At 26.8% G+C, this 21,069-nt stretch overlaps 8 protein-coding genes across 11 annotated transcripts; 3 read left to right on the top strand and 5 right to left on the bottom strand.

Moving 5' to 3' along the window:
• Positions 1-1,034: 1,034 nt before the first annotated feature.
• LOC122517703 (smad nuclear-interacting protein 1) lies at positions 1,035-2,602 on the bottom strand. Its single transcript, XM_043636224.1, has 2 exons — positions 2,457-2,602; positions 1,035-2,342 (listed from the first exon to the last, which is right to left on the bottom strand). The coding sequence occupies exon 2, from the start codon at positions 2,312-2,314 to the stop codon at positions 1,241-1,243; it is 1,074 nt and encodes a 357-aa protein (XP_043492159.1). The 5' UTR covers positions 2,315-2,342; positions 2,457-2,602; the 3' UTR covers positions 1,035-1,240.
• A 205-nt stretch (positions 2,603-2,807) lies between these two features.
• LOC122517654 (40S ribosomal protein S14a) lies at positions 2,808-4,029 on the top strand. Its single transcript, XM_043636165.1, has 4 exons — positions 2,808-2,911; positions 3,179-3,337; positions 3,423-3,510; positions 3,751-4,029. Exons 2-4 carry the CDS (start codon positions 3,189-3,191, stop codon positions 3,967-3,969), a joined length of 456 nt encoding a protein of 151 aa, XP_043492100.1. The 5' UTR covers positions 2,808-2,911; positions 3,179-3,188; the 3' UTR covers positions 3,970-4,029.
• Positions 4,030-4,273: 244 nt separating this feature from the next.
• Positions 4,274-6,798, bottom strand: LOC122517653 (dynactin subunit 4). Its single transcript, XM_043636164.1, has 9 exons — positions 6,567-6,798; positions 6,367-6,437; positions 6,099-6,295; positions 5,858-6,000; positions 5,573-5,738; positions 5,303-5,486; positions 5,029-5,227; positions 4,758-4,948; positions 4,274-4,645 (listed from the first exon to the last, which is right to left on the bottom strand). The coding sequence occupies exons 1-9, from the start codon at positions 6,693-6,695 to the stop codon at positions 4,429-4,431; spliced, it is 1,497 nt and encodes a 498-aa protein (XP_043492099.1). The 5' UTR covers positions 6,696-6,798; the 3' UTR covers positions 4,274-4,428.
• Positions 6,799-7,018: 220 nt separating this feature from the next.
• Positions 7,019-9,865, top strand: LOC122517652 (rap1 GTPase-GDP dissociation stimulator 1-B). Of its 2 annotated transcripts, XM_043636162.1 has the most exons (10): positions 7,019-7,147; positions 7,278-7,415; positions 7,490-7,723; positions 7,826-7,992; positions 8,079-8,310; positions 8,410-8,556; positions 8,624-9,019; positions 9,116-9,248; positions 9,327-9,595; positions 9,689-9,865. In XM_043636162.1, exons 1-10 carry the CDS (start codon positions 7,141-7,143, stop codon positions 9,823-9,825), a joined length of 1,860 nt encoding a protein of 619 aa, XP_043492097.1. In that variant the 5' UTR covers positions 7,019-7,140; the 3' UTR covers positions 9,826-9,865. The 2 variants fall into 2 exon arrangements, with proteins under 2 accessions (XP_043492097.1, XP_043492098.1); XM_043636163.1 differs by lacking the exon at positions 7,019-7,147 and having other exon boundaries at positions 7,374-7,465; positions 7,536-7,723.
• Positions 9,866-10,457: 592 nt separating this feature from the next.
• On the top strand, positions 10,458-11,450 carry LOC122517713 (prefoldin subunit 3). Its single transcript, XM_043636234.1, has 2 exons — positions 10,458-10,595; positions 10,835-11,450. The coding sequence occupies exons 1-2, from the start codon at positions 10,512-10,514 to the stop codon at positions 11,321-11,323; spliced, it is 573 nt and encodes a 190-aa protein (XP_043492169.1). The 5' UTR covers positions 10,458-10,511; the 3' UTR covers positions 11,324-11,450.
• Positions 11,451-11,797: 347 nt separating this feature from the next.
• Positions 11,798-12,940, bottom strand: LOC122517712 (c-Myc-binding protein). The gene is made up of 3 exons (XM_043636233.1): positions 12,591-12,940; positions 12,299-12,420; positions 11,798-12,203 (listed from the first exon to the last, which is right to left on the bottom strand). The coding sequence occupies exons 1-3, from the start codon at positions 12,603-12,605 to the stop codon at positions 12,059-12,061; spliced, it is 282 nt and encodes a 93-aa protein (XP_043492168.1). The 5' UTR covers positions 12,606-12,940; the 3' UTR covers positions 11,798-12,058.
• Positions 12,941-13,244: 304 nt separating this feature from the next.
• LOC122517714 (apoptosis-inducing factor 3) lies at positions 13,245-17,345 on the bottom strand. Of its 3 annotated transcripts, none has more exons than XM_043636236.1 (8): positions 17,047-17,135; positions 15,645-15,775; positions 15,184-15,476; positions 14,737-15,073; positions 14,282-14,632; positions 13,985-14,190; positions 13,672-13,888; positions 13,245-13,570 (listed from the first exon to the last, which is right to left on the bottom strand). In XM_043636236.1, exons 2-8 carry the CDS (start codon positions 15,748-15,750, stop codon positions 13,320-13,322), a joined length of 1,761 nt encoding a protein of 586 aa, XP_043492171.1. In that variant the 5' UTR covers positions 15,751-15,775; positions 17,047-17,135; the 3' UTR covers positions 13,245-13,319. The 3 variants fall into 3 exon arrangements, with proteins under 3 accessions (XP_043492171.1, XP_043492170.1, XP_043492172.1); XM_043636235.1 differs by lacking the exon at positions 17,047-17,135 and adding an exon at positions 16,420-16,701; XM_043636237.1 differs by lacking the exon at positions 15,645-15,775 and having other exon boundaries at positions 17,047-17,345.
• A 284-nt stretch (positions 17,346-17,629) lies between these two features.
• Positions 17,630-20,554, bottom strand: LOC122517702 (microspherule protein 1). The gene is made up of 6 exons (XM_043636223.1): positions 20,282-20,554; positions 19,616-19,988; positions 19,311-19,511; positions 18,790-19,209; positions 18,356-18,571; positions 17,630-18,259 (listed from the first exon to the last, which is right to left on the bottom strand). The coding sequence occupies exons 1-6, from the start codon at positions 20,398-20,400 to the stop codon at positions 18,170-18,172; spliced, it is 1,419 nt and encodes a 472-aa protein (XP_043492158.1). The 5' UTR covers positions 20,401-20,554; the 3' UTR covers positions 17,630-18,169.
• Between the last annotated feature and the right edge of the window lie 515 nt (positions 20,555-21,069).

The raw sequence follows: 21,069 nt of genomic DNA, 5'->3' as shown, positions 1-21,069 counted from the left end.
TTTGGTGGGGGAAATTTTAATCGAGCCGGCTATGTTTGAGGACTATAATAGAATTATTTACATACATGAAATACATAAAATTATTTCTATTGGAAATTCATATTTTTTAATAGTAAATTAAATGTATGTTGTTTTGTTATATTGGTTGTATAATTATTTAAACAATTGTACTTTTTTTTAATATACATATACATTAATAAAATGTGAGAATAAAGTAATTTTTCTTTTATTTTGCTTCTCTAATTTAAAAAAGAATTTCTTTTTTAAGATTTTACTTAGTTGATAATTTTATAACTACAATTTTGATATATAAATTTTGAAGTCTTCAATAGTTACTTATTATATATATAAATTCGTTAACGAATTTTAAATAAATACTATATGAAGAAAAAAGCTAGAAATATACAAATTTTGTACAAGTATTCAATATAGGTATAATACAAAATTCTACATAATAGCGGATTCTTCAAACAGAGCTTATAAAAAATTTGGACGTCGAGTCGTCTAAACCAAGATTTGTATCCAAAGCCTTCCTCTTTCAGAATAAACGTTCTACCACTTGAACTACGCGAATATCTATTATATATAAATATATATTCACAAATATATTCGCCAACGAATTTTAAATTATACTATTTAAAGAAAAAAGCTAAAGATATACAGATTTTGTTAAGTAATTAATATCTACTTATTAAATACTTTTATATATATATATGAATAAGTGTTTGGAAGAAAAGTCTATGTTATGTACTGGAAACTTTTCAAAAGAGCAAAAAAAGAGTAACAAGTGAATTCATTATTTATGCAATATAGGTCCTTCTTCCATCACACAAAAATTGAAAACTATGCAAGCCTATAGCTTCTTCCAAACCATTCATATATACTGGGTCATCAAATATGAAATTTTTGGATACAATTCATTACAAATTTCATACTTGCCAACACAATATTAGAAATTTGCTAATGAAAAAAAAAAACAAAATTTTACATTTTTACTATTTAAAAAGAATATAAAGAATAAATCATGAATAAACTTGTTCGTTCAAAATATACAACTCCAATAATTATGTAATTATATTCTAGCAAAATGTATGTAGGAAATTATGCTTTCATCTAATCTCATGATTGATAATTTCCTACAGTACAAGTTTTCGAATCTATTATAATTTTACATAATATACATTTTACAGATCTGTCCAAAACTTCTTGTACAAAACATTGATAACAATATTCGTGTTTTCTAGGTTGTTTGAGGCATTGGAACATCGTCATCTATGGAATCATCTTTACTGAATTCATGTAATAAGACATATTCTCGAGAACTAAAACCAAAACGCAGTACATCTCTTTCCAACAATTCGTGGAATCTTCTTGGTTCCAATTTTACATTATTAACAAAAGTTCCATTTGCAGAATCTAAATCAATTAAGTATGGACGTATCCTTTTTCCTTCATTGCCACCTTCTTTTTGAAATGAAACCAGACGATATTGTAAAGCTGCATGCTGTTTAGAACATGATGGATGATCTATTGGTATATCTGCAACTTTTCTATCTCTACCCATCAAATATGCAGATTGTCTATGAACATAAAGAGTAGGCAAAGCCTTTTCCCCTTTGAAAGGATATAATCTCCATCTTCGCTTTGGTTTCCTTGCATCTGATGGCTCTGCATACTTAATTACAACATTATTAACTGTATTTGTATCTTCTAACAATTTCCCAGATAGTTCAAAACTAGGTTTCTCTTTATCTTGAGGCACCGGCTTTGATTTATCCTTTGAATATTGTTTACCCCACTGCAGTTCTTGTTCTTTATTTCTATTCAAATCGTCTGCTTGAAATTTATTTGGTCTATCGTGTTTTTCTTGTCTTCTATCAGACTCACATGTATTTTTCAATGCTACTGTTTTATCCTCGTTCTCATTTAGTCTTGATCGAACATCTTCCCTTCTTACTTGTGATCTTTCATATCTTCTTTTATTATTCTGCCTATCCTCTTGCCTTCTAGAATAATCACGGAAACTGGATCTGGAATCCTCTAGCCGCTCTCGTTTATCCCAATCTCGATCCATGTCTCTGTCTCTCTCCCGATGTGTCCTTTCATTGCTATCTTTTCTTGAATCTCTATTATTCTTATGTACATCTCTTCCACTTCTAGAATCTTTGTGGATTTTTGTTTTGCTCGATGTTTCTTTTCTACTATTTCGTCTATCCTGAACGGGACTATACTCTCGTTTCCTTTTAGAACTTCTGTGTGATTTACCATCACGACTTTCATCGCTGCTACCATTAGAACTGCTGTTCGACGGCATTTTCTTTATTATTCGAAATAAAAATCAGCTGTAATTTGTTAAAATAGTAAGGTTAATATCGATAATATTGTATGCATAAATATAATAATTAAATATAACTGTATAACATTACAAAATATTTAAATATCATTATAATACTAACCTTAATTGAATAAGTATAAACTTGTAAGATAATCACTAAACTTTTGACTTTATTTTTATTTTGTAAATTAAATCTTTCAATGTATACACAAATTTTTCTGCAAGAAACCAGAAAACGTAATGGCGTCTGTTTGCTACCAGCTGCATAACAGTAGTACCAATTAAAAATGTAACAAAATATTACAGTCGTACCAATGTATGTACAAATAATGACAACCAATGAAAATATTCCATACGTACCCGTCAACCACTAATAGCCGTGGACACGCCACCAAATGCACCAATCAGCACCAAGTGCATCGTGGTAGTCGACCGGTTGAAAACTGCAAGCATACGTGTACGCCTGCATACAACATATCTTTAAACGCTCCCTATCGTCACATATTAGATTTAAAATAAGGCAAATGTCTTCTTGTACATCCGATTTCGCTTAACGTGTGCTAGAAATCGTATAAGGTACAATTTTTTGATAATTGTGTAGACAATAAGTATTCTATACAAAAATTGTGCATTAATCATAAACAGAAAAAATTTTTGATTAAATTGTAATTAAATAGATTTTCTTTTTACATTATGAAACAGCGATGTAGACGGATTTAATTCGTACAGCATTGCTATTACTTCCATTCTCTTTGAAACCATTAGAATATAACTTACAACACTAAGTTTTCAGAAATCATCTAAGTATACATATAAACATAAAACTTGTGTTATATTGTTTAGTTGTACAAACATGCCACCTAAACGAGGAAAGGTTCAAAAAGAAGAAGTGCAGGTCTCCCTTGGTCCACAAGTTCGTGAGGGAGAAGTAGTTTTCGGCGTTGCTCACATTTTTGCAAGTTTTAATGACACGTTTGTCCACGTGACTGATTTATCTGGAAGGTAAAAAATCTTGTATATATATTTTATATTTGTATATATAGTTATTCACATATTATGTTTGCTCCATTGCATATATTTATTTCAGAGAAACCATAGCTAGAGTTACTGGTGGTATGAAAGTAAAAGCTGACCGTGATGAGGCTTCTCCATATGCTGCTATGCTTGCAGCACAGGTAAATACGTTGAATTTAAGTTTTTTTTTTAATTCCACACCTAGGCAGCACTTTGGTCATAAATATATACAGTCCAATGAGCGTTCATGTTGTGGAATATCAAATTTCTTTCTCGTATTCAAAAATATGTGTAGTAAATGCATATTTTTATTACTAGAATGATACAAAAACATATTTGTAATTTGTTGTTATTACTTGATAACATTATCTGAATACTAAGTAAAAATATCTTTTTCTTAGGACGTTGCAGAAAAGTGCAAATCCCTTGGTATCACAGCGCTACATATTAAGTTGAGAGCAACAGGTGGAAACAAAACAAAAACACCTGGACCTGGTGCACAGTCTGCATTGCGTGCTCTTGCGCGTTCTAGTATGAAAATTGGTCGCATTGAAGATGTAACTCCTATTCCATCAGATTCGACTCGTAGAAAGGGAGGTCGTCGTGGTCGCAGATTGTAAATGATCTTATATGCATACATGGTTAATTCCTTTTCAATAATAAAAATATAAAAAAATACATATTGCATTGTCAAGACTACTTAATCTTTCTAAGATTATAACATAATTAGCTCCCATAATAAAATGTAAATACAATAAAATCAAATCATTTTATTATTTATTATTTAAACACGCAAGAGTTACTATTTTAATATATATAAAATTAATAATTTATATAAACATTCAATTATAAGCATTTGTTAGCAAATAAATTAGTATATCTCTAAATATATATATTTAATTATTGATTATAATACAATAATTCAAGTATTGAATTGCTGTTATTTTTATATACTTTCATTGTTAAAAGTTACAATTTTCAATCACCTCTTTTTTATTTGAATCAGTTTTAAGCTTTTTAAGCAAGTATGTACTACATATTATTTAATATATATATATAAAATACAGTATAAATAATTTCTATGTAGTACCACAAAGTTTCCCAAGAGTTAAATATAATTTAACTTTTAAATCCAATTTTTGTGGTGCTTTATGTTCTAAAGCAGTAATTGTATTTACATATCCATGTTGCATGACAAAACCTACTATAACTGACTCTTCTTTTATATCATCATTTTCAAATGGTGTAACATTAAGTCTCACTATTGCTTTGTTTCCTTTTCTCCAAACTACAAGCCTTAAATAAAAATAGATGTTTATTTAATAAATATAAAAGTAAATTTATATTTAATATTCAAATTAATATACAATCTATAGATTAATAATATTTAAATAAAATAAATGCTTACTTTGGATCATCTTGAAAATTGTGAGTATCAGCTGTGTCATCATATTCTGCAGCATCATCTCTAGCTGGCAAAATTAAAGAACTATGAGGCAATACTAGATCTGCATTTGGGACAACTTTAATTGCTTTAACTTCCTCTATAATAGGTCCTTGACGTACAGCAGAAGGCATTGAGTTTAGAGATTCATTTATCTGAATAATGTTATAAATGACAATTATATTATAAATATATATTTTTTACTAAATATTTTTAAACTAATCTAAACTATTACCGCTTGCACATCATCTTTTTTAACTTCTCCTTTTTCTGTAACATCAACAATAGGAATAGGTGCCATTGATACATCCAATGGAAATAAAGTTATTTGCGTTGGATGTCGTGTAGGATTACAAAACTTCAAAAATAATTCACTAGGTTTACCAGGATATAATGGTTCACAAGTAACAATCTTTACTTCTGGTATATGATAACTAGAAACATTGTTTAATTCATTAATTAATAAATTTTCATGAAGTTATTAACTTAAGATTGAATATTATACTTACAATGCAGCTAATTGAATTTTAAATTTTGTAGACTGCGGACATATATCAGGTTTACTAAGATTATGCTCGCAAACTCTGCAACGTTGTGATCTCTTAACTAAAAATTGTCTACGTTGTGGTCGTAGTTCATTTACGTACTCTGCTTGTATGTCAGGGTGTTGCAAACGTTGCTCTAAAGTACTAACTATCACAACAACAATAAAATTCAATAAATATCTATCTTAAAAAGCACTGAAGTAAAGTAATAAATATTTAAAACGAAGCTATTACTTTTCATAATATCTATCGGCTCAGTAAATATTTCTGATGGTAATTCTTCCACATCTTCTGAAGCAATAGAAGGAGTTGGTTGATCGGACAATTGCAATTGAATCTGAGGTTTTCTTGACTGAACAATACATTTATGTATCATAGCAGATGTTAGTCCAAATGGTTCCTATAAAATATTAATAAAACATTATTGCAAACAATTATAGATCCATTTGTCTATACATATATTTTAAATATATAAATTTTATATTTTGAATTTTAGTTAATACAAGAGAAATATCTTACAAATTGTGTGAATGAACGTTTAGGTTGGAACTTTTTCCTTTCTCGTTGTCGTTTTTCTATAGATGTCAATATCTTATGATAATCTATTAAGGCATTAATTCTTCTAGTATGAGGATTTTCTTGTTCTGGCCATCTTCCAGAAGCTATATGAAATGAGAATAAAAAAATATTTAAATTAAATTTTGTTATAATTTTAATAATATATAAACTAAAGAATTAAAATAATAAATAATTTATATACCCATAGTCTGATCTGAAATACCAACATCTCTAGAACTCCATCGACAAAAAGAACAAGATAAATAATAAACCTTTTTAGGTACAACTTTAACATCTTTTGAATCTTCGCCTTCCTTCGTTGTCGGTTTTAATGGGACATGTCCCGCTCTCGTAGACAACATTTGGAAACAATTAGGACAATTAAAGCAGTTTGAGCATCTATTAATAAAATAAATGGATTAATAATTAGATTATTATATACACATCAATTATTTAAATCAAGATCTTACTTGTTTTTCTTGAGGCGAACTTCTGATGAGGGTAAATTTTCCATACAATTTGGACAGTAATATAAATCAACCTATTTTAACAATAATTTTCATTAATTTTAAAATGACACACACGATCATAAGATAATATCAGTTTATAATTTTTTTGAATAGCATTGAAATATTAAATAAAAATAAATTAAAATAAAGAAATGACATACCTCTTGACAGACACAGTAACCACATCGAATCTTTAAACAATGCCGACAAAAATATATTTTTGAAATAGGCTTTAAAGAACCACAATTACACATATAACGAACATAATCAGGTTGATATAAGTAAGCCATAATTAATAAAATTCACTTAAATATGTACGGATTAAAAATTATGAAAAAGTACTGTCATATCCAAGAACACTATTTCAATATGGTACTATAATGCATGTGCGCATGCGTGTGTGTCAGTGAGAGAGAGAGAGAGAGAAGCGCCATCTACAAAAATCTATATTTTAAAAAGTTTTATAATAAATATTTTAAAATGTAAATAATATTCTGTAACATAAACTATAATTTATCTTTAAGAAATACTTTATTATAACGTAAATTAAATAAGCTTTCTATTAGTAGGATTTATTTAATAGCTGGTAAATTATCGACATTCATTAGAATTTAAATTTACCGCCATTGCGTATCAGTAATAGAATTTGCATGAGAAAAGCCTAAATAGCTTCCATATACATTTACATTCCAATATATATTGAATATTTGACAAAAAGTGAATCTTGAAGCGTAAATGGAAGGTAATTTGATTTTAACTAATTTACTTTTTTAAAAATATTATATAAATGACATATATACCTGAGAAACTGAATTATGAATTACTTAGGTCACACTTTGTATAATAAATTTAAAAAATATTTAATTGTGTAGGAGACAGTCAATATAACATTGTTACAATTGTTGCTGATTTGAGAAATTTTATCAAAATTAAAAATGAAACCGAAAAAAACAAAAATACTGATGTCATGCAAATATTGGATTCTTTGATTAAGGAAAATTCAATCCAAGGTCTTACATTTAATCGAATAATATATAATCTTTATTTATGAAAAAGATATGTAAGTATTAAATACTGTTTTCAGAAGTAATAGACCTCCTTCCTAATGATACTATTTTAATGTTGTTGAGGGACAAATCTAAAGAAATTGTTGCACAAACAGCAAAAGCTATTGCAGAAATGACCAAAACTAATAAGGGAAGAGAAAAATATACAAATTCAGATATAGTGGAAACGTTAATGGAATTATTGAAAGAAGACAACATCAATATATTGATACAAACTTCTAGAGCTCTTGGAAATATATGTTATGAAAATAGTAATGAAAACAGATTTATTATTTGTTTATGCATAATAATCTTTGGATTTTCTTTATAAAATTGTATAAAAAAGTAATATGAAAAAGTCATAATCATTTCAGAAAATGGAAAAGTTATGATTAAGGAAAAAGATGGCTTCAAATATATTTTACAAATGTTGAAAAAAGCAACCGATTTGAAAGATACCGAAAGTGCCGATACGTTAAGAAAAGTGGCAAGTGGATTACTATGGAATTTTCTTGTAGATCAAGAATCCTTGCAACAGCAGGTTTGAAAATATTATAAATATTATAGTAGAGCTCAATTTTGTATGATATTCTTAATCGAAAATTCATTAATAAATGTTTTTCATAGGCATTGGAAGAAAACATCGTTCAAGTTCTTTGTAACATACTAGAAATCGACGGTGCTACTGCAGAGGAAACAATCACACATGTTTTATTGACATTGGGCGTATTAAATGATGCTAATGTGACATTTTTGGATAAAAAATTAATTAAAATTATAGTAAACATATTAAGTAATAGTACATCTCTGGAAATCTCTGAAATGTGTTTAGAACTTCTCTATGATCAAGCTGATGATGGTAAAGTAATTTATTATATATAAAAAAATACAAATATATATCTGATAAGTAAAATGTATTTCGTAATTTTATAATTGTTTTCTGTCGTTTTTATTGCAGATGAGATTAAACTAATCCTTACAAAAGCAAACATTCCTGAATTACTTTTAAAGCTTATAAAAACTCATGGACCACAATGTACAAGCGAAGAAACAAGATCTGTTCTTAAAGTTGCATGTAATTTAATTGTTTTGATTTTAACAGGAGGTAAATAACAATTATAATTTCTTATTGATGAAATTCATAATGAAAAATATTCCTAATATTTTTTTAGATAATAGTATGAACATATTATATGATAATGGTAAAGGTACAGTTTACAACAATTTTGTCAAATGGTTAGATAGCAATGACGAAGATTTTCAAGTAACGGCTGTATTAGCTATGGGAAATTTTGCTCGCACATACACCCATTGTAAGCTAATGGTAGAACAGGATATTCATAAGAAGTTATTACAATTAATTCAGAAAAATGATAGCAAAAATAGTGATATTAGATTTCAGCATGCCTTACTGAGTGCTCTTCATAATCTTGTCATTCCAACTGATAATAAACCTGTTATATTAAAGGATGGTTTAATTGACATTTTATATCCTATGTTGGATATACCAACTTTTCCAATAGTATTCAAATTATTGGGAACTCTGAGAATTGTAATCGATGGACAAAGTATGTTAAAAATGTTTTGATTTGAAAGCATGTGAAGTTGTTTTGTGGCATACATTGATTGCCATTATGCTGTACTTTTTAAAACTCTGTACGTAGAGGAAGCTGCTATATCTTTAGGAAAAAAAGAAGATCTTATTAAAAGAACCGTGGTATGGTGTGGTACAGATGATCACCCAGGAGTACAAGGTGAAGCTCATCGTTTACTTGCATGGCTAATTAATAATAGCAAGTAAGTTATATTTCATTATATTATATATATCTTAATAATAATATCTCCTATAAATACATCGTTACTTTTTCTTTCTAGAGATAAAGATGTTGCTCTGATAATTATCAAATATAGTGGTACTCAATATTTGATAAAAATGATATTAGCAGAACATGCTTTAATGCAAAATGAAGCTATTTTAAGTTTAACTTATTTAGCTACTATCTGTCCAATAGAATTGAAAGATGCTCTTATTGAAAATAACATTGGAAATATTATATGTACGTTTTTTAAAGAAAGTGCTTCTAAATTAGAATTGCCCATTATTTGTAATATGTTCTCTTTTATTGACAGCATTATTAAATCAGGTATGATATATAATTATTTTTTATCGTTTAATAAAATTGCCTACTTTTCTCTTTTACATTTTATCCAAATATATCACGGCATATTTCTTACAGATATTATTAAACAGCATCTAAATAATACTACAGGATTAAAAACAGCATTGAAGAATGTACTTGATTACAAATATGTTGATTCTACTTTAAAAGAGAAAATTAATGTTATATTGAATACTATAGATGCTGATACTTAATTAAATTAATAAAATTGTGAATATGGTTTATTCAATCTAAGATAAATATTATTTTAACTAAATATCTGAAACTATAGTCAAACAAATCGATGAAAAAGAAATATTTAAACCTGAATGATTTCTTTAATTATTTATGTACTGATTTCTTATTAATTTCAACAATTAATAAGAAATTAATTTGCTTATTATCTTTGATAAATTTTGCAAAAATTTTATCTATTCATTTTTATAATTGATTAACATTCTTGATGTAAGATGTAAAATAAATTATAGATAACAAGAAAAAATAATTGTCTATTAAAAATTATAAATATTCATAAAATAAATATATATATTCGAGAATATATTTTCGAAATTAAAAGATGTGACACTAAATTTATTAATGTAATAAATACCTTAATCCTCAAAGATAAAAATGAATATTTTTATTCTATTAGCCATTTATATCTATAATAAGATGTAATATTCTTATTTTTGAAAGAAATAAATAAAACTATTTTATCTTTCAATTTTGAATTGTTAAAAAATAAGTAAAATTAATCCCATTATGTGCATTTCTAAATTCTAAACATCGATATATCGATAAAAAAGTTTCGATTATGCATTGACGTTCCAAGGAAAAAGGAAATGTATCGATTCTGTATGTTCGATATAATTCTATTTCATAGTCACATAACCAAGTAAACATGGAGGAAAGTAAGAATAAATTAGATATTGAGATTGAATCACAAAAAAAATCTTATGCTGGTATTCCAGAAGCAGATTTTGTAGTAAGTATATTTGTCATCCCTTTCTCTTTCATAAATTTGATTTTAAATCTATACTTAATTAAATATCAATTTGCCGTCACTGTCTGAATATCACTTTCGAACGATTCCTTATATAGAAAAGATCTATATGGCGTTATGTCAAACGATACATGCATATAATTCTTGTAAATCGTATTATTTTTATTATCAAAATATATCGAAGAATCAATTGTCAAGATCGATTCTTTTTTTATTTTTAGGAAGATGTGGATGCATTTATGGCAAGACCAGAGAATGAATCTGTGGATAAAGTTCTCAAAAAACTTGAAGAAAATCATATGAAATATAAATTCATGGAATATAATTTGGTTAATAAAAGAAGACGATTGAAAGCACAGATACCAGATCTGGAAAGATCATTAGAAATGATCGAAAAATTACAAACCGAAAAAGATAATAGCCATGATTTAGAAACTCAATTTCTTTTATCGGAACAGGTTTATGCTAAAGCTACTATTCCTCCTACGGGTAAAGTTTGTCTTTGGCTTGGGGCAAATGTAATGTTGGAATATACGCTTGATGATGCTCAAGAAATGTTGTCTAAAAATATTGAAGCAGCTAAGAAAAATTTAGGATATGTCGAACATGATTTAGATTTTGTCAGAGATCAATTTACCACTATGCATGTTAATATGACAAGGATTTACAACTGGGATGTCAAGCGTAGACAAGCACTCAAGATCTCATGAAATATTATTTTCTAAAAATTATTCCTGTACACAACTTCTGATGGAATCTACAAATTTGACCTATAATATCTTTGCTTATATTTTAAATCAGTTTATATCATCAATAAAATACATTAATTATAAAAAATATAAACCAGTTTTTATTTTTGCGATATAATAAGCTAGAACATACTTAAAGGTAATATTATGCAAGGCTATTTTTGTAATTGTTATTTATTTATGAAAATACAAATAGACCTGAGAGTATATGTATGTATGGTTATTATTACATAAATATTATTATTGTAATAATACTTTGCTAAAGAATGTGCAATTGTAACAATATACATGAGATCATAGATATTATGCTGACAAAAGAGATAGTAATACTAAAATATGATTTATAGTATTGAAAATATTTATTTAAATTTAAATTTAAATTAATTATGATAATTATATATGTATAAATGCTATTTATATGATAGCATTTATTTTGTTACATTTTCAAGATATAAAGTATAATTGTGTCATCAATTTAGATTGAATTAAATTACTAAACAAGGACTTTGTTGTTATAATTAGATGCTTTGAAAGAATTATTTCCTGAATTTTATTTTTTTCTCTACATTTAAATATTCAAAATATTAAGAATACGCTTACAAAGATACAATTAGTACTACTTTGTCAGCGCTTAGTTAACCTTTGCTATCCATTATTATTTTATTAATAAAATAGTAGTCATATGAAAGTTAACATTTAATTGTTCACCTCATTTTGTTCATATTTTACTAATTTTTCTTGCAACTCAGTAATCTTAGCTTTAGCATCGTCTAATTCTTTTTTCAACGTGTTAATTTCTAAATTGTTTTCGGTTATGTCTCCAAGATTCTTACGGATATATCTTTTAAATTTTGTTAAAGAAAAATCTTATTTAATTATTTAAACATTATACTTTAAACTTTCTGTTTTATATTAAATTAATAATATTAAGGATACTCTAAGGCATCATTTGGTTTCTCTGTTTCTTCGTAAAGCGATACAAGTACTTTAGTAAGAGCATCCATAACGCCTGCTCTTTCCAAATATTTTCTGTACTCCTCTCTTTTAGAGTCACTCGACTAAAATAATGCATATAAAAGTGAAATATTAATAATAGTTAGTAATTAATTTTGTAATTTATTTAGAAGTATTTCTTAGACCCTCTAACAAAATGATATCAATATAAGAATGTAGTAACAAAATTTCGATAATTTAAAGTGAAAATAAATTAATGATAATATTAATTTACCTTAAATGTGGACATCGCTAATTTTATATTCGTAATGGTATAATAAATACACGCTTGTAGTTTTACAAAGAAAGTTCTATTTTCTTTTCTCTATAATATTTCTCCTTCAAGTTACCGCTTCGAACTGTAAACAAACATACCGTAACAACGATCACTGTGGCAATAGCTACACAACACATTATATAAAAAAAACGTTATGCTTTTTCAAATTGTTAGTTCCATTAGATTAATAACGCCACTATGGACACATGTCAAATTCATTAGTAACATTGAAAACAATTGAAAGATTCTGACAAAGAATACAGAAGTACATAGAAGCTCACAAGTTCCCTTTTCACGTAACCAAAATCATTTTAGTTAGTACCCTGACCAACAGAGGGCGAGAGTAGGTACTTAATGCGATGACGGTACAATACTATCAAAGAATACTGTAAAAAAATGAATTTAAAGGGAATTGAATGAAAGGGAATTATCTAAAATGATTTTGCTTACGCGAAATAGGAACTTGTGAGCTTCTATGTATATTCATAAATGCATTTATTTGTAGAAATTATATATAACAAAATTATACAATTTATAATTATTTCTTAAAATTATTACTAAAAATTATTATTATTCTAATGGAAATTAACAGTATTATTTTAAAAACATCTCTTTACATTTTGTTAAGTACAATATAATTATTTTATGACAGGAGAAGGAGATATAAGAGAGAGGGAATTATTTATATTAAATATGTAATAGTTGAAATTTAGTTTCTAGATCTTTAGGCTTAGTACGCATCCATCCAAAAGGATTGTTTCTAATATCATCTTCCGTTAAGGTTTGTTTCTCTGCCAACAAATTTGCAAAATCTGAAACAATTGGATCTGCTCCAACACTACTCATTGCTATTACTTTACCGTTTTTTACATAATAAGCAAAATATTGCAAGCTTTCTAAAGAACCATAAATAATCACTTTATCCGACTTGCCATATCCTAAAAATATTATTATTTTTTTGATTTATTAAAGTATATATTATTATGTATATAATATAATCATAACATTTTAAATTAATACATAAAAATAAAATATTTACCTGCATATCGATAACTCTTTCCGAATAAAGTAGTCCAAAAAAATGGGACACTATATAAAGCTTTTTCTTTGTTACAAATATTTAAAGCTGCTATTTTACCATGATAATGAGCTAAACCATAATGACCGATAGTAGCAGAAATATTATCAGAGCCTAATACTGGAGCATAAGCTATATCACCACCAGCAAATACATTTTCTATATTTGTTTTTAAATACTAAAATTAATAAAAGTAATGATTAAGGAACTATCTTGCTGATAAAACAAACGTGAATAAAATATTGAAAAATAATATTTAATAAAAAGGTGATACCTTATCTACGATAATACCACCATTGTCCAACATTTTAATCATTGATTTTTTTAACCAATCCGTATAAAATGTAGAGCCTATTCCAATAATACATATATCTGCTTCAAGAATATTACCATCAGATAATTCCACTTTGCCTAATGTATTATCAGTTCCTTCTTTGGGAATAAACTTCGATATATTATTATTAAATATAAATTTAATACCTTAAAAAAAAAACGAATAGCAGCTATATTGTTCTGAACATAAAATGACATATTTCAAATCATAAAATTGTAGAAACCTTTACTGAAATACCTTTTGTTTCAAATTCTTCTCGAATTCTATTACCAACTTCTGTACCAAAAACATCACGTAAAGGTACATTGCCTCGTCCTATAATGGTAACAGATGCACACTTATCTATACAATAAGAAGCTGCTTCCATACCAATAAAACCTAGGCCATATATAACTATATGTTTATCAGGATGTAATAATTTATGTACAGCATGTGAATCAGTGTAATTGCGTAACACAAAAATATTTTCAAAATTAACTCCAGGTAAATCAGGTACTCTTGCTTTGCTACCAGTGCAAAGGTATAAGTAATCATATTTTAATGTTTCAGAATTGTCAAGCGTAACAATATTTTGATTCGTATCCAATGCTGTAATAATAAAAAAGATATAAATAATAAGATATATATATATATATATATATATGATTATGTGATTATTGTATAATTTATTTTAATATCAATTATTATTTTACCTATAGCTTCTCGACCTAGTTTAGTTTCAATATTATGGTCATTGTAAAAACTTTGCTGTCTTAAAGAAAATTTGTTCACGTCAAAATTCAATACTTTAGATACTTTCACTCTATCATAAGGTAATGTATTTTCTTTGCAGATTAAAATGATTTTTCCTGTAAAGCCTTCTTGACGTAAGCTTTCAGCACATGTGGCAGCTGATGGACCTCCACCAATAATCAAAGTAGTCTTTGGATTTTTAACATCATATTCACACATATCTTTAACCCGTTTATTAATTTCTAGATCTTTAACTTTTGCTTTGACACGTACAAGTCCTGCTTCATCTACAGTTACCTATATATATATATAAATAATGTATTATGCGTAAAATGAAAATGCATTAAATTTTCTATTTTTCAATGTAGTAATATTTCTTATAAGATATTAACAAATTGTATAGTCACCTTATAACAAGGCAAGGAATCTAATCCTGGATAATCTTCTATATCACCTGTTTTGATATTGAAACATGCTCCGTGCCAGGGACATCTTACTTTGCCATCTCCTAATGCACCAGTATGCAACGGAGCTCCATAATGGGTACATTTTGTTCCAATTGCATGTATTTCTCCTTTTTGTTTTACTAATAATACTTTAGCTTCGTTCTCCCCAAGAGTCACTACTTTCATTTCATTTTCATTAATATCATTTTCTTTGCATACTATATCTTCTATGTAATCATGTTTTTGTGGTATGCCTAAAAATGAACTTCTATTTTATATATAGTTATACGACATAAAATATATAACGCATAAAAATATTAAAAAAAAAGTAAAGAGAGGGAGTAAAACAGTTTAAAATCAATATTATATATGATTATTACTATTTATAATATACGTTAGAATATATATTGTAACAAACTTACAAGAACAACAGCATGATCCTCTATTATGTGTTTTACTAACATCTTGTTCTTTATTGCATTGATTACAGACATGAATTTTTCTCTTATCCTCCCCATTTGTTGACATTACAAACTCGGGATATGTTAAGCAACTTCAATAAAATAAAGGAAATATTGATATTTATAAAACGTACACAAAAAGCTTCGAAAATATTAGGAGTCAAAGAAAAAAATCCATCGATTTATAAATTAGAAATATTCTATTGTTTCGTATAATACGATATCAAAGAATTTTTCTTTTTCATGTATTTAAAATCTGATCGAAATTATATATATGACATTGACATAAAACAGCTGATTGTAAAAGGTAATGTTAGTATTATTAGTACGAAGAGATTCTCATAGGTGAAATATTAATTTTTCATATAATCAATATAACATTGTCAACTATAGATTAATTACAATAATAAAATTTGAAAAAACAAGAAATGAGAGAGAATGATTAAGAAAATTATATTAGCTATGTTTTAAATTATTGTATAATTTCTGTCTTAATATTTGAATAAAATTAAATTTGATATACCAATGTTGCTACGTATAGCAACATACTGAACATTATCACCTGTGAATTGTCTTAATTTAAAGAATAAAAAAATGTTTGTTTAATTCGCCTAATGTCAATTTTAAATGTAAATATATACTCATCTTTTTGGCGGAAATATTCTGATAGGTAAACAAAACATGACAGAAATGACGCAATAACCTAACAATTGAACTTTATATTATTATTAATTACCGTAGATTTTTGGATAAATGACAACGTATATGATTAAACAAAGGAAGAATAATTCTTGAATTCATCGTAAATTTTGATAGTCATTAAATTATTTCTTTTTTTGGTAGTAGAACAAAACAGATGGTTCGTACCATCTATAAAATAATTTGGTATTTCCGGTCACAAGCAACAAGTTATCGGAATTTCCGTATGTGCATTTTACAAGTTACGCATTATTTAATCGAAGATAAGAATTTTAAAATAAATTCCGATTAACTATAACAATTATTAAATTGGCAATATTATACATATGGTTAAAAAATAAAATCTAAATCAATATTCTTTTGATAATCATAGTCGATTACACACAGTATATATTAATTGATTATTTTGATATATTATTAAAAAACATGATTATAAATATAACTTTTCAAGAAATAAATAAAAAGATAACACGTAATTTTAATTATTCCGATGATTTGCACGTATCTATTATAAATATATATATATCTGTTTATATATGTAAATTATGATTAGAAAGTGATTGAAATTAAACATTGCTTATGCGAAATGATCAATTTTTTAATACTGTTCTCTCTTATTTGTTAAAATATACGAATAAAATAATTTTAAAGTATATTGCCACACCTTTCTCAGTAGATTTATATCTTTCGGTTTCATAATCATCTGTAGAGGAAAATTCTTTACAATGTTTCAAACCCATGATTAACGAATTACTGTTTGTTATCTTTACCACGATATCTTTTTAGGCTTCACTTGCAAAAGATATCGGAGAATTGAAACTGATTGAAACTGATTTTCGAATCTATTTATCACCCGATATTGTGGCATTGTAGGAGTAAGATTACTGTATATGAATAGACTATATCAAATAACCTTGAGCCAAACTAACGACGTATAAATTTTTACTTTCACTTTTTTTTGCTCCTTATATAGTATATATATATATATAAATTTATTAATTTTTTAAATAATATATTTTGTTTGTATCTCACAAAAATAAATATTCTATGAAAATATTATTAAAAATTTATTTTAATAAAAAAATATTTTATACTTGATTATATCTCCCATTTTTTTACAATCTTATAAGTAGAAAAAGTAGTTTTTTAATTAAAACATATAAACAAATAATTGTTAAGCAACGAGGCTCTCTTTTTTTGTATTTCAGATCTTATATATCCTAATTAAATAATACGAACAATTTTTATTATTCATATAATTTTATTTTTATTGTTAGCGATGTATTTTAAGAACCGCGATAAAAAAATTTTGTGGCCTTTTTTTGACAGTTCATTAATGTATTATAAACTTATAAAACTTATATCAACAAATCTCTAATTATTAATAGGGAGCAGAAAGGAATGAAAAATCTTGTTGTGCCCTTTATTACAAAAAGCACTAACATTATATACTACGATTGCTATATGACTGCTTTTGTACAAGTTACACTGTAGGTATTTCTAATAAATGATGAAAAAACAAAAAAAAATATACAATTGTCCATACATTGGCACGGTTTGTTAAATATACAGTTCAACGTTTAAAAATAAAATATCGTTACTTTACTGATTGTATACTACGTAAGTTTTTTCGCACACTGATAACTTATATTTTATTCTATTATAGAGAACGTAATCATAATTATAAATTTGTACTAGAAACAATACATTATACGAATATTTCAATGTTAAAGATAATTGTGGGAGTATTGAATGCAATATTCTTGGTCACACACATTATATGTAATTTAAGGATTTAAATTTAGTTTAACAGCCTCCTGGCGTATTACAGAAATCAGTTCTTGATTTATTAAAAATATGAATCTCAGCCCTGCTATCTGTAATATGTAATAACAAACACTGAAACTTACTATATACTTATAATATGCAATAATTTATAACTCTGCATATGATTTAAAAACAGTAAGCGTTACCTCTATTACACTGTTATTGTTCAATTTTATTTTATTTCCAGCAAGAATCGGTCTACTATCCACAAAAATTGGTCTCTTTCCTTCAGAAGATAAAAAGAAATCACCATTATTTCGTAAACGAATTGTACCTTGTCTACGAGATACTTTCCATGCTGGTCCTTCTAAACTCAAATCTACATCGACATTATGGTCCTTCGTAGATCTTCCCACAGTTATCTTGAAAAATAAAGTTGTATAAATCATTATATTTAGACAAATTAACATATAATATACAAGGTGTTTCGAAAATCTCAGAACGGCAAAATCTCACCAAATTCTTATCATAAAGAAGCCATAAAATAATATATATAATTAAAAGTCTTTTCTTTTTAGACATTTTACCGTTTCGAAAATTTTGGAATATCTTATATATATATATAAATATATATTATCACCTCTCGAGATCTCATAAGATATCTGACAAGTCGACCTCTGAGTATTGCCAATGTTTGATTGTCAAAATCTGGTGGATTAACACCTGTTACACTGTCAACAAGAACATGCCATCTTCCAAGTTCATTCTCTAGCATTCTAATTTCTCTTTTATTCTTTCTATCCAATGTTACAAGTTCAACATCTACTGCTTCATCTTTCTGTTCCATTAATTCTGCATCAACTATCATATCTTCAGCATCGGAAAAACTTAATACATGTTCACCTTTAGGTAAACTTTGAACTGTTTGATCTGGCAATAAATGATACTGTTTCATCAATTGCCAGTGAGCAAGTAAAGCCTTAGCTGTTCTATGTGGATAAAATGTATGTGCATTTGCTTCAAGAAGTTCTTGAAAAACCTCTAGTGTTGGCTGAGAAGTCTAAGTTAATATAAAACACGTATTATATAAATTTTACCGAGATACTTGGTAAAATTTTACATAGAGAATAGTTATCATTTATTTCTCGATTATATACTTACTGATTTAACAGTACCAAGAAGATCTTCTTCAGCTTTACTATATAAAGTTCTTGCTTGCACACTAGCTATTAATTCAGGATGTAAATTCCTCATAGCTTGAACAGCTACACGAGAAACTGCACTATCATATAATAAAGCATACCATCTTTGTTGAATTTCTTGAAGCGTAAATCGACATGAAAATTTTGTACCACGATGTACCTGACAAATATTAATTTCAAATTATGTTGAACAATATTTATTATAATGTTTTTATTAATTTTAAAAGTAGAAGATAAAAAGTTATATATAATTCAATAGCTTACCATACGTAGATCATTTGTTTGTTGTACACCGGTTATTAAAGCTAAATCGTCAGTAGGTTTCCATCGGCCAAGATCTTTTGTAGCATTCACCGAATGTGAATGACTTTTATTTTTCTTACTTTTTCTACCAGATCCATTTGAACCACTTGGCCTAGGAGGTCTACGGTTACATCTATCATTTTGTGTCACGTTTGGTGGCATTTGCATAGGACTTGCAAGAATTTGCGATGGCAAGACATCCTGTGGACTAGCAGATACCGACAAAGTCCGTGTCCTTGATGCTGATTTCGTGCTTGTAGTAGAAGGTTGTAGATTAAATGTTGTTTCAACCAATTCATCATCAAATTTTCTGCGTTTTATTGTACGCGATGAACTAATAGGAATTAAAGATTCAATCATTAATAAAGTATAGAAAGAAAAAATGTAGACACAAGTAATTAATAATATTAAATGTAACTAAGATTATAATTAAGATTTCATATTTAAAGAATTAATTAAATCTTTCTAAAAAGTATAATTGTTGGTTAGTTTTAGTAAAGAGAAAACTATATAAAAGCAGTTTTTATCAAATTCTCATTTCTTTGTAAACGTGATATTTAAAAGATTTGATTAACATCATGCCATGAGATATAAACAATCAATTTATATATATATATATATAAATACCTTCTCCGTTTTGTTGCTAATGCATCTAAATTTGAGGATTCAACTGGAATATTTAAGAAAGCTTCTCCACTATGAGAATGTCCACTATGGTTTACATTTGTCGAGGTCGATATACTCATTATTTTATGAACTTATCATGAAATTTAACAAAAACAATGTTTCCAGCAGCTAATTCTGTTCGCATTGCGTATATACATTGCGTGCAGACATGAACTTAATGCATTCTCATATAATATAAACGTAAATACAAGTTAGTATAAGTAGCATTTGCGCAGAAACTTTTGCGCATACGATCATTTTATTTTGTCTAGTAATTTTACCTGGCAATGCAACTGGACTCTGATAAAACCACCAATCAAAACAATAGAATATGGATATTCACTAGATTCGAAAAATTTAAAAAAACAAGTATATAACAGTAATTAATTATATCTATGAAATATTAAAATAATATAAAACATTTTATTTTTTGTTATCGTATTATTTAACTTATTAATATATCTTTTAAAGAATTAAAATATTATTTAAATCATATAAAATGCTATAGTGTGATAATTAAAGAAAAAAATCTAGTTTTGCAGAGAGATTTACATATTTAGAGTATATAATATAAAATACAATAATATTTGATAAATTAAATACATAATGAATAATTTTAATTGAAATATCTTATTAATCAGACATGCTGGACGAATATAATACAGTAAAGAGTAGAGGTTAAAGTTTACGTATTCTAATTAAATGATTAATTTGCCGTCTGATATTTATCAATTTTTTTCAATTGTATA

Source organism: Polistes fuscatus, unplaced genomic scaffold (assembly GCF_010416935.1).
Source record: "Polistes fuscatus isolate 324 unplaced genomic scaffold, CU_Pfus_HIC Scaffold21, whole genome shotgun sequence".
NCBI classification, from domain to species: domain Eukaryota; kingdom Metazoa; phylum Arthropoda; class Insecta; order Hymenoptera; family Vespidae; genus Polistes; species Polistes fuscatus.
This window is presented reverse-complemented; position numbering and strand designations above follow the sequence as displayed.

Bases quoted from the DNA above. Each gene is read 5' to 3' on its own strand.
- LOC122517703 (XM_043636224.1), bottom strand. From the start codon at position 2,314: ATGCCGTCGAACAGCAGTTCTAATGGTAGCAGCGATGAAAGTCGTGAT.
- LOC122517654 (XM_043636165.1), top strand. From the start codon at position 3,189: ATGCCACCTAAACGAGGAAAGGTTCAAAAAGAAGAAGTGCAGGTCTCC. The intron at 3,338-3,422 runs GTAAAAAATCTT...TATTTATTTCAG, and splicing joins GTGACTGATTTATCTGGAAG to AGAAACCATAGCTAGAGTTA. The intron at 3,511-3,750 runs GTAAATACGTTG...TCTTTTTCTTAG, and splicing joins CTGCTATGCTTGCAGCACAG to GACGTTGCAGAAAAGTGCAA.
- LOC122517653 (XM_043636164.1), bottom strand. From the start codon at position 6,695: ATGGCTTACTTATATCAACCTGATTATGTTCGTTATATGTGTAATTGT. The intron at 5,739-5,857 runs GTAAGATATTTC...AATATTTTATAG, and splicing joins AACGTTCATTCACACAATTT to GAACCATTTGGACTAACATC. The intron at 4,646-4,757 runs GTAAGCATTTAT...TTTTTATTTAAG, and splicing joins AATTTTCAAGATGATCCAAA to GCTTGTAGTTTGGAGAAAAG.
- LOC122517652 (XM_043636162.1), top strand. The intron at 7,416-7,489 runs GTCTTACATTTA...TACTGTTTTCAG, and splicing joins TAAGGAAAATTCAATCCAAG to AAGTAATAGACCTCCTTCCT. The intron at 9,596-9,688 runs GTATGATATATA...TATTTCTTACAG, and splicing joins TGACAGCATTATTAAATCAG to ATATTATTAAACAGCATCTA.
- LOC122517713 (XM_043636234.1), top strand. From the start codon at position 10,512: ATGGAGGAAAGTAAGAATAAATTAGATATTGAGATTGAATCACAAAAA. The intron at 10,596-10,834 runs GTAAGTATATTT...TTTTATTTTTAG, and splicing joins TTCCAGAAGCAGATTTTGTA to GAAGATGTGGATGCATTTAT.
- LOC122517712 (XM_043636233.1), bottom strand. The intron at 12,204-12,298 runs GTATCCTTAATA...AAAATTTAAAAG, and splicing joins AAACCAAATGATGCCTTAGA to ATATATCCGTAAGAATCTTG.
- LOC122517714 (XM_043636235.1), bottom strand. From the start codon at position 16,484: ATGAATTCAAGAATTATTCTTCCTTTGTTTAATCATATACGTTGTCAT. The intron at 15,477-15,644 runs GTAAGTTTGTTA...GTTCATTTTTAG, and splicing joins AGGATCATGCTGTTGTTCTT to GCATACCACAAAAACATGAT. The intron at 13,571-13,671 runs GTAAATATTTTA...TAATATTTTTAG, and splicing joins AAAGAGTTATCGATATGCAG to GATATGGCAAGTCGGATAAA.
- LOC122517702 (XM_043636223.1), bottom strand. From the start codon at position 20,400: ATGAGTATATCGACCTCGACAAATGTAAACCATAGTGGACATTCTCAT. The intron at 19,989-20,281 runs GTATTTATATAT...AATTCCTATTAG, and splicing joins TTAGCAACAAAACGGAGAAG to TTCATCGCGTACAATAAAAC. The intron at 18,260-18,355 runs GTAACGCTTACT...TACATATTACAG, and splicing joins ACAATAACAGTGTAATAGAG to ATAGCAGGGCTGAGATTCAT.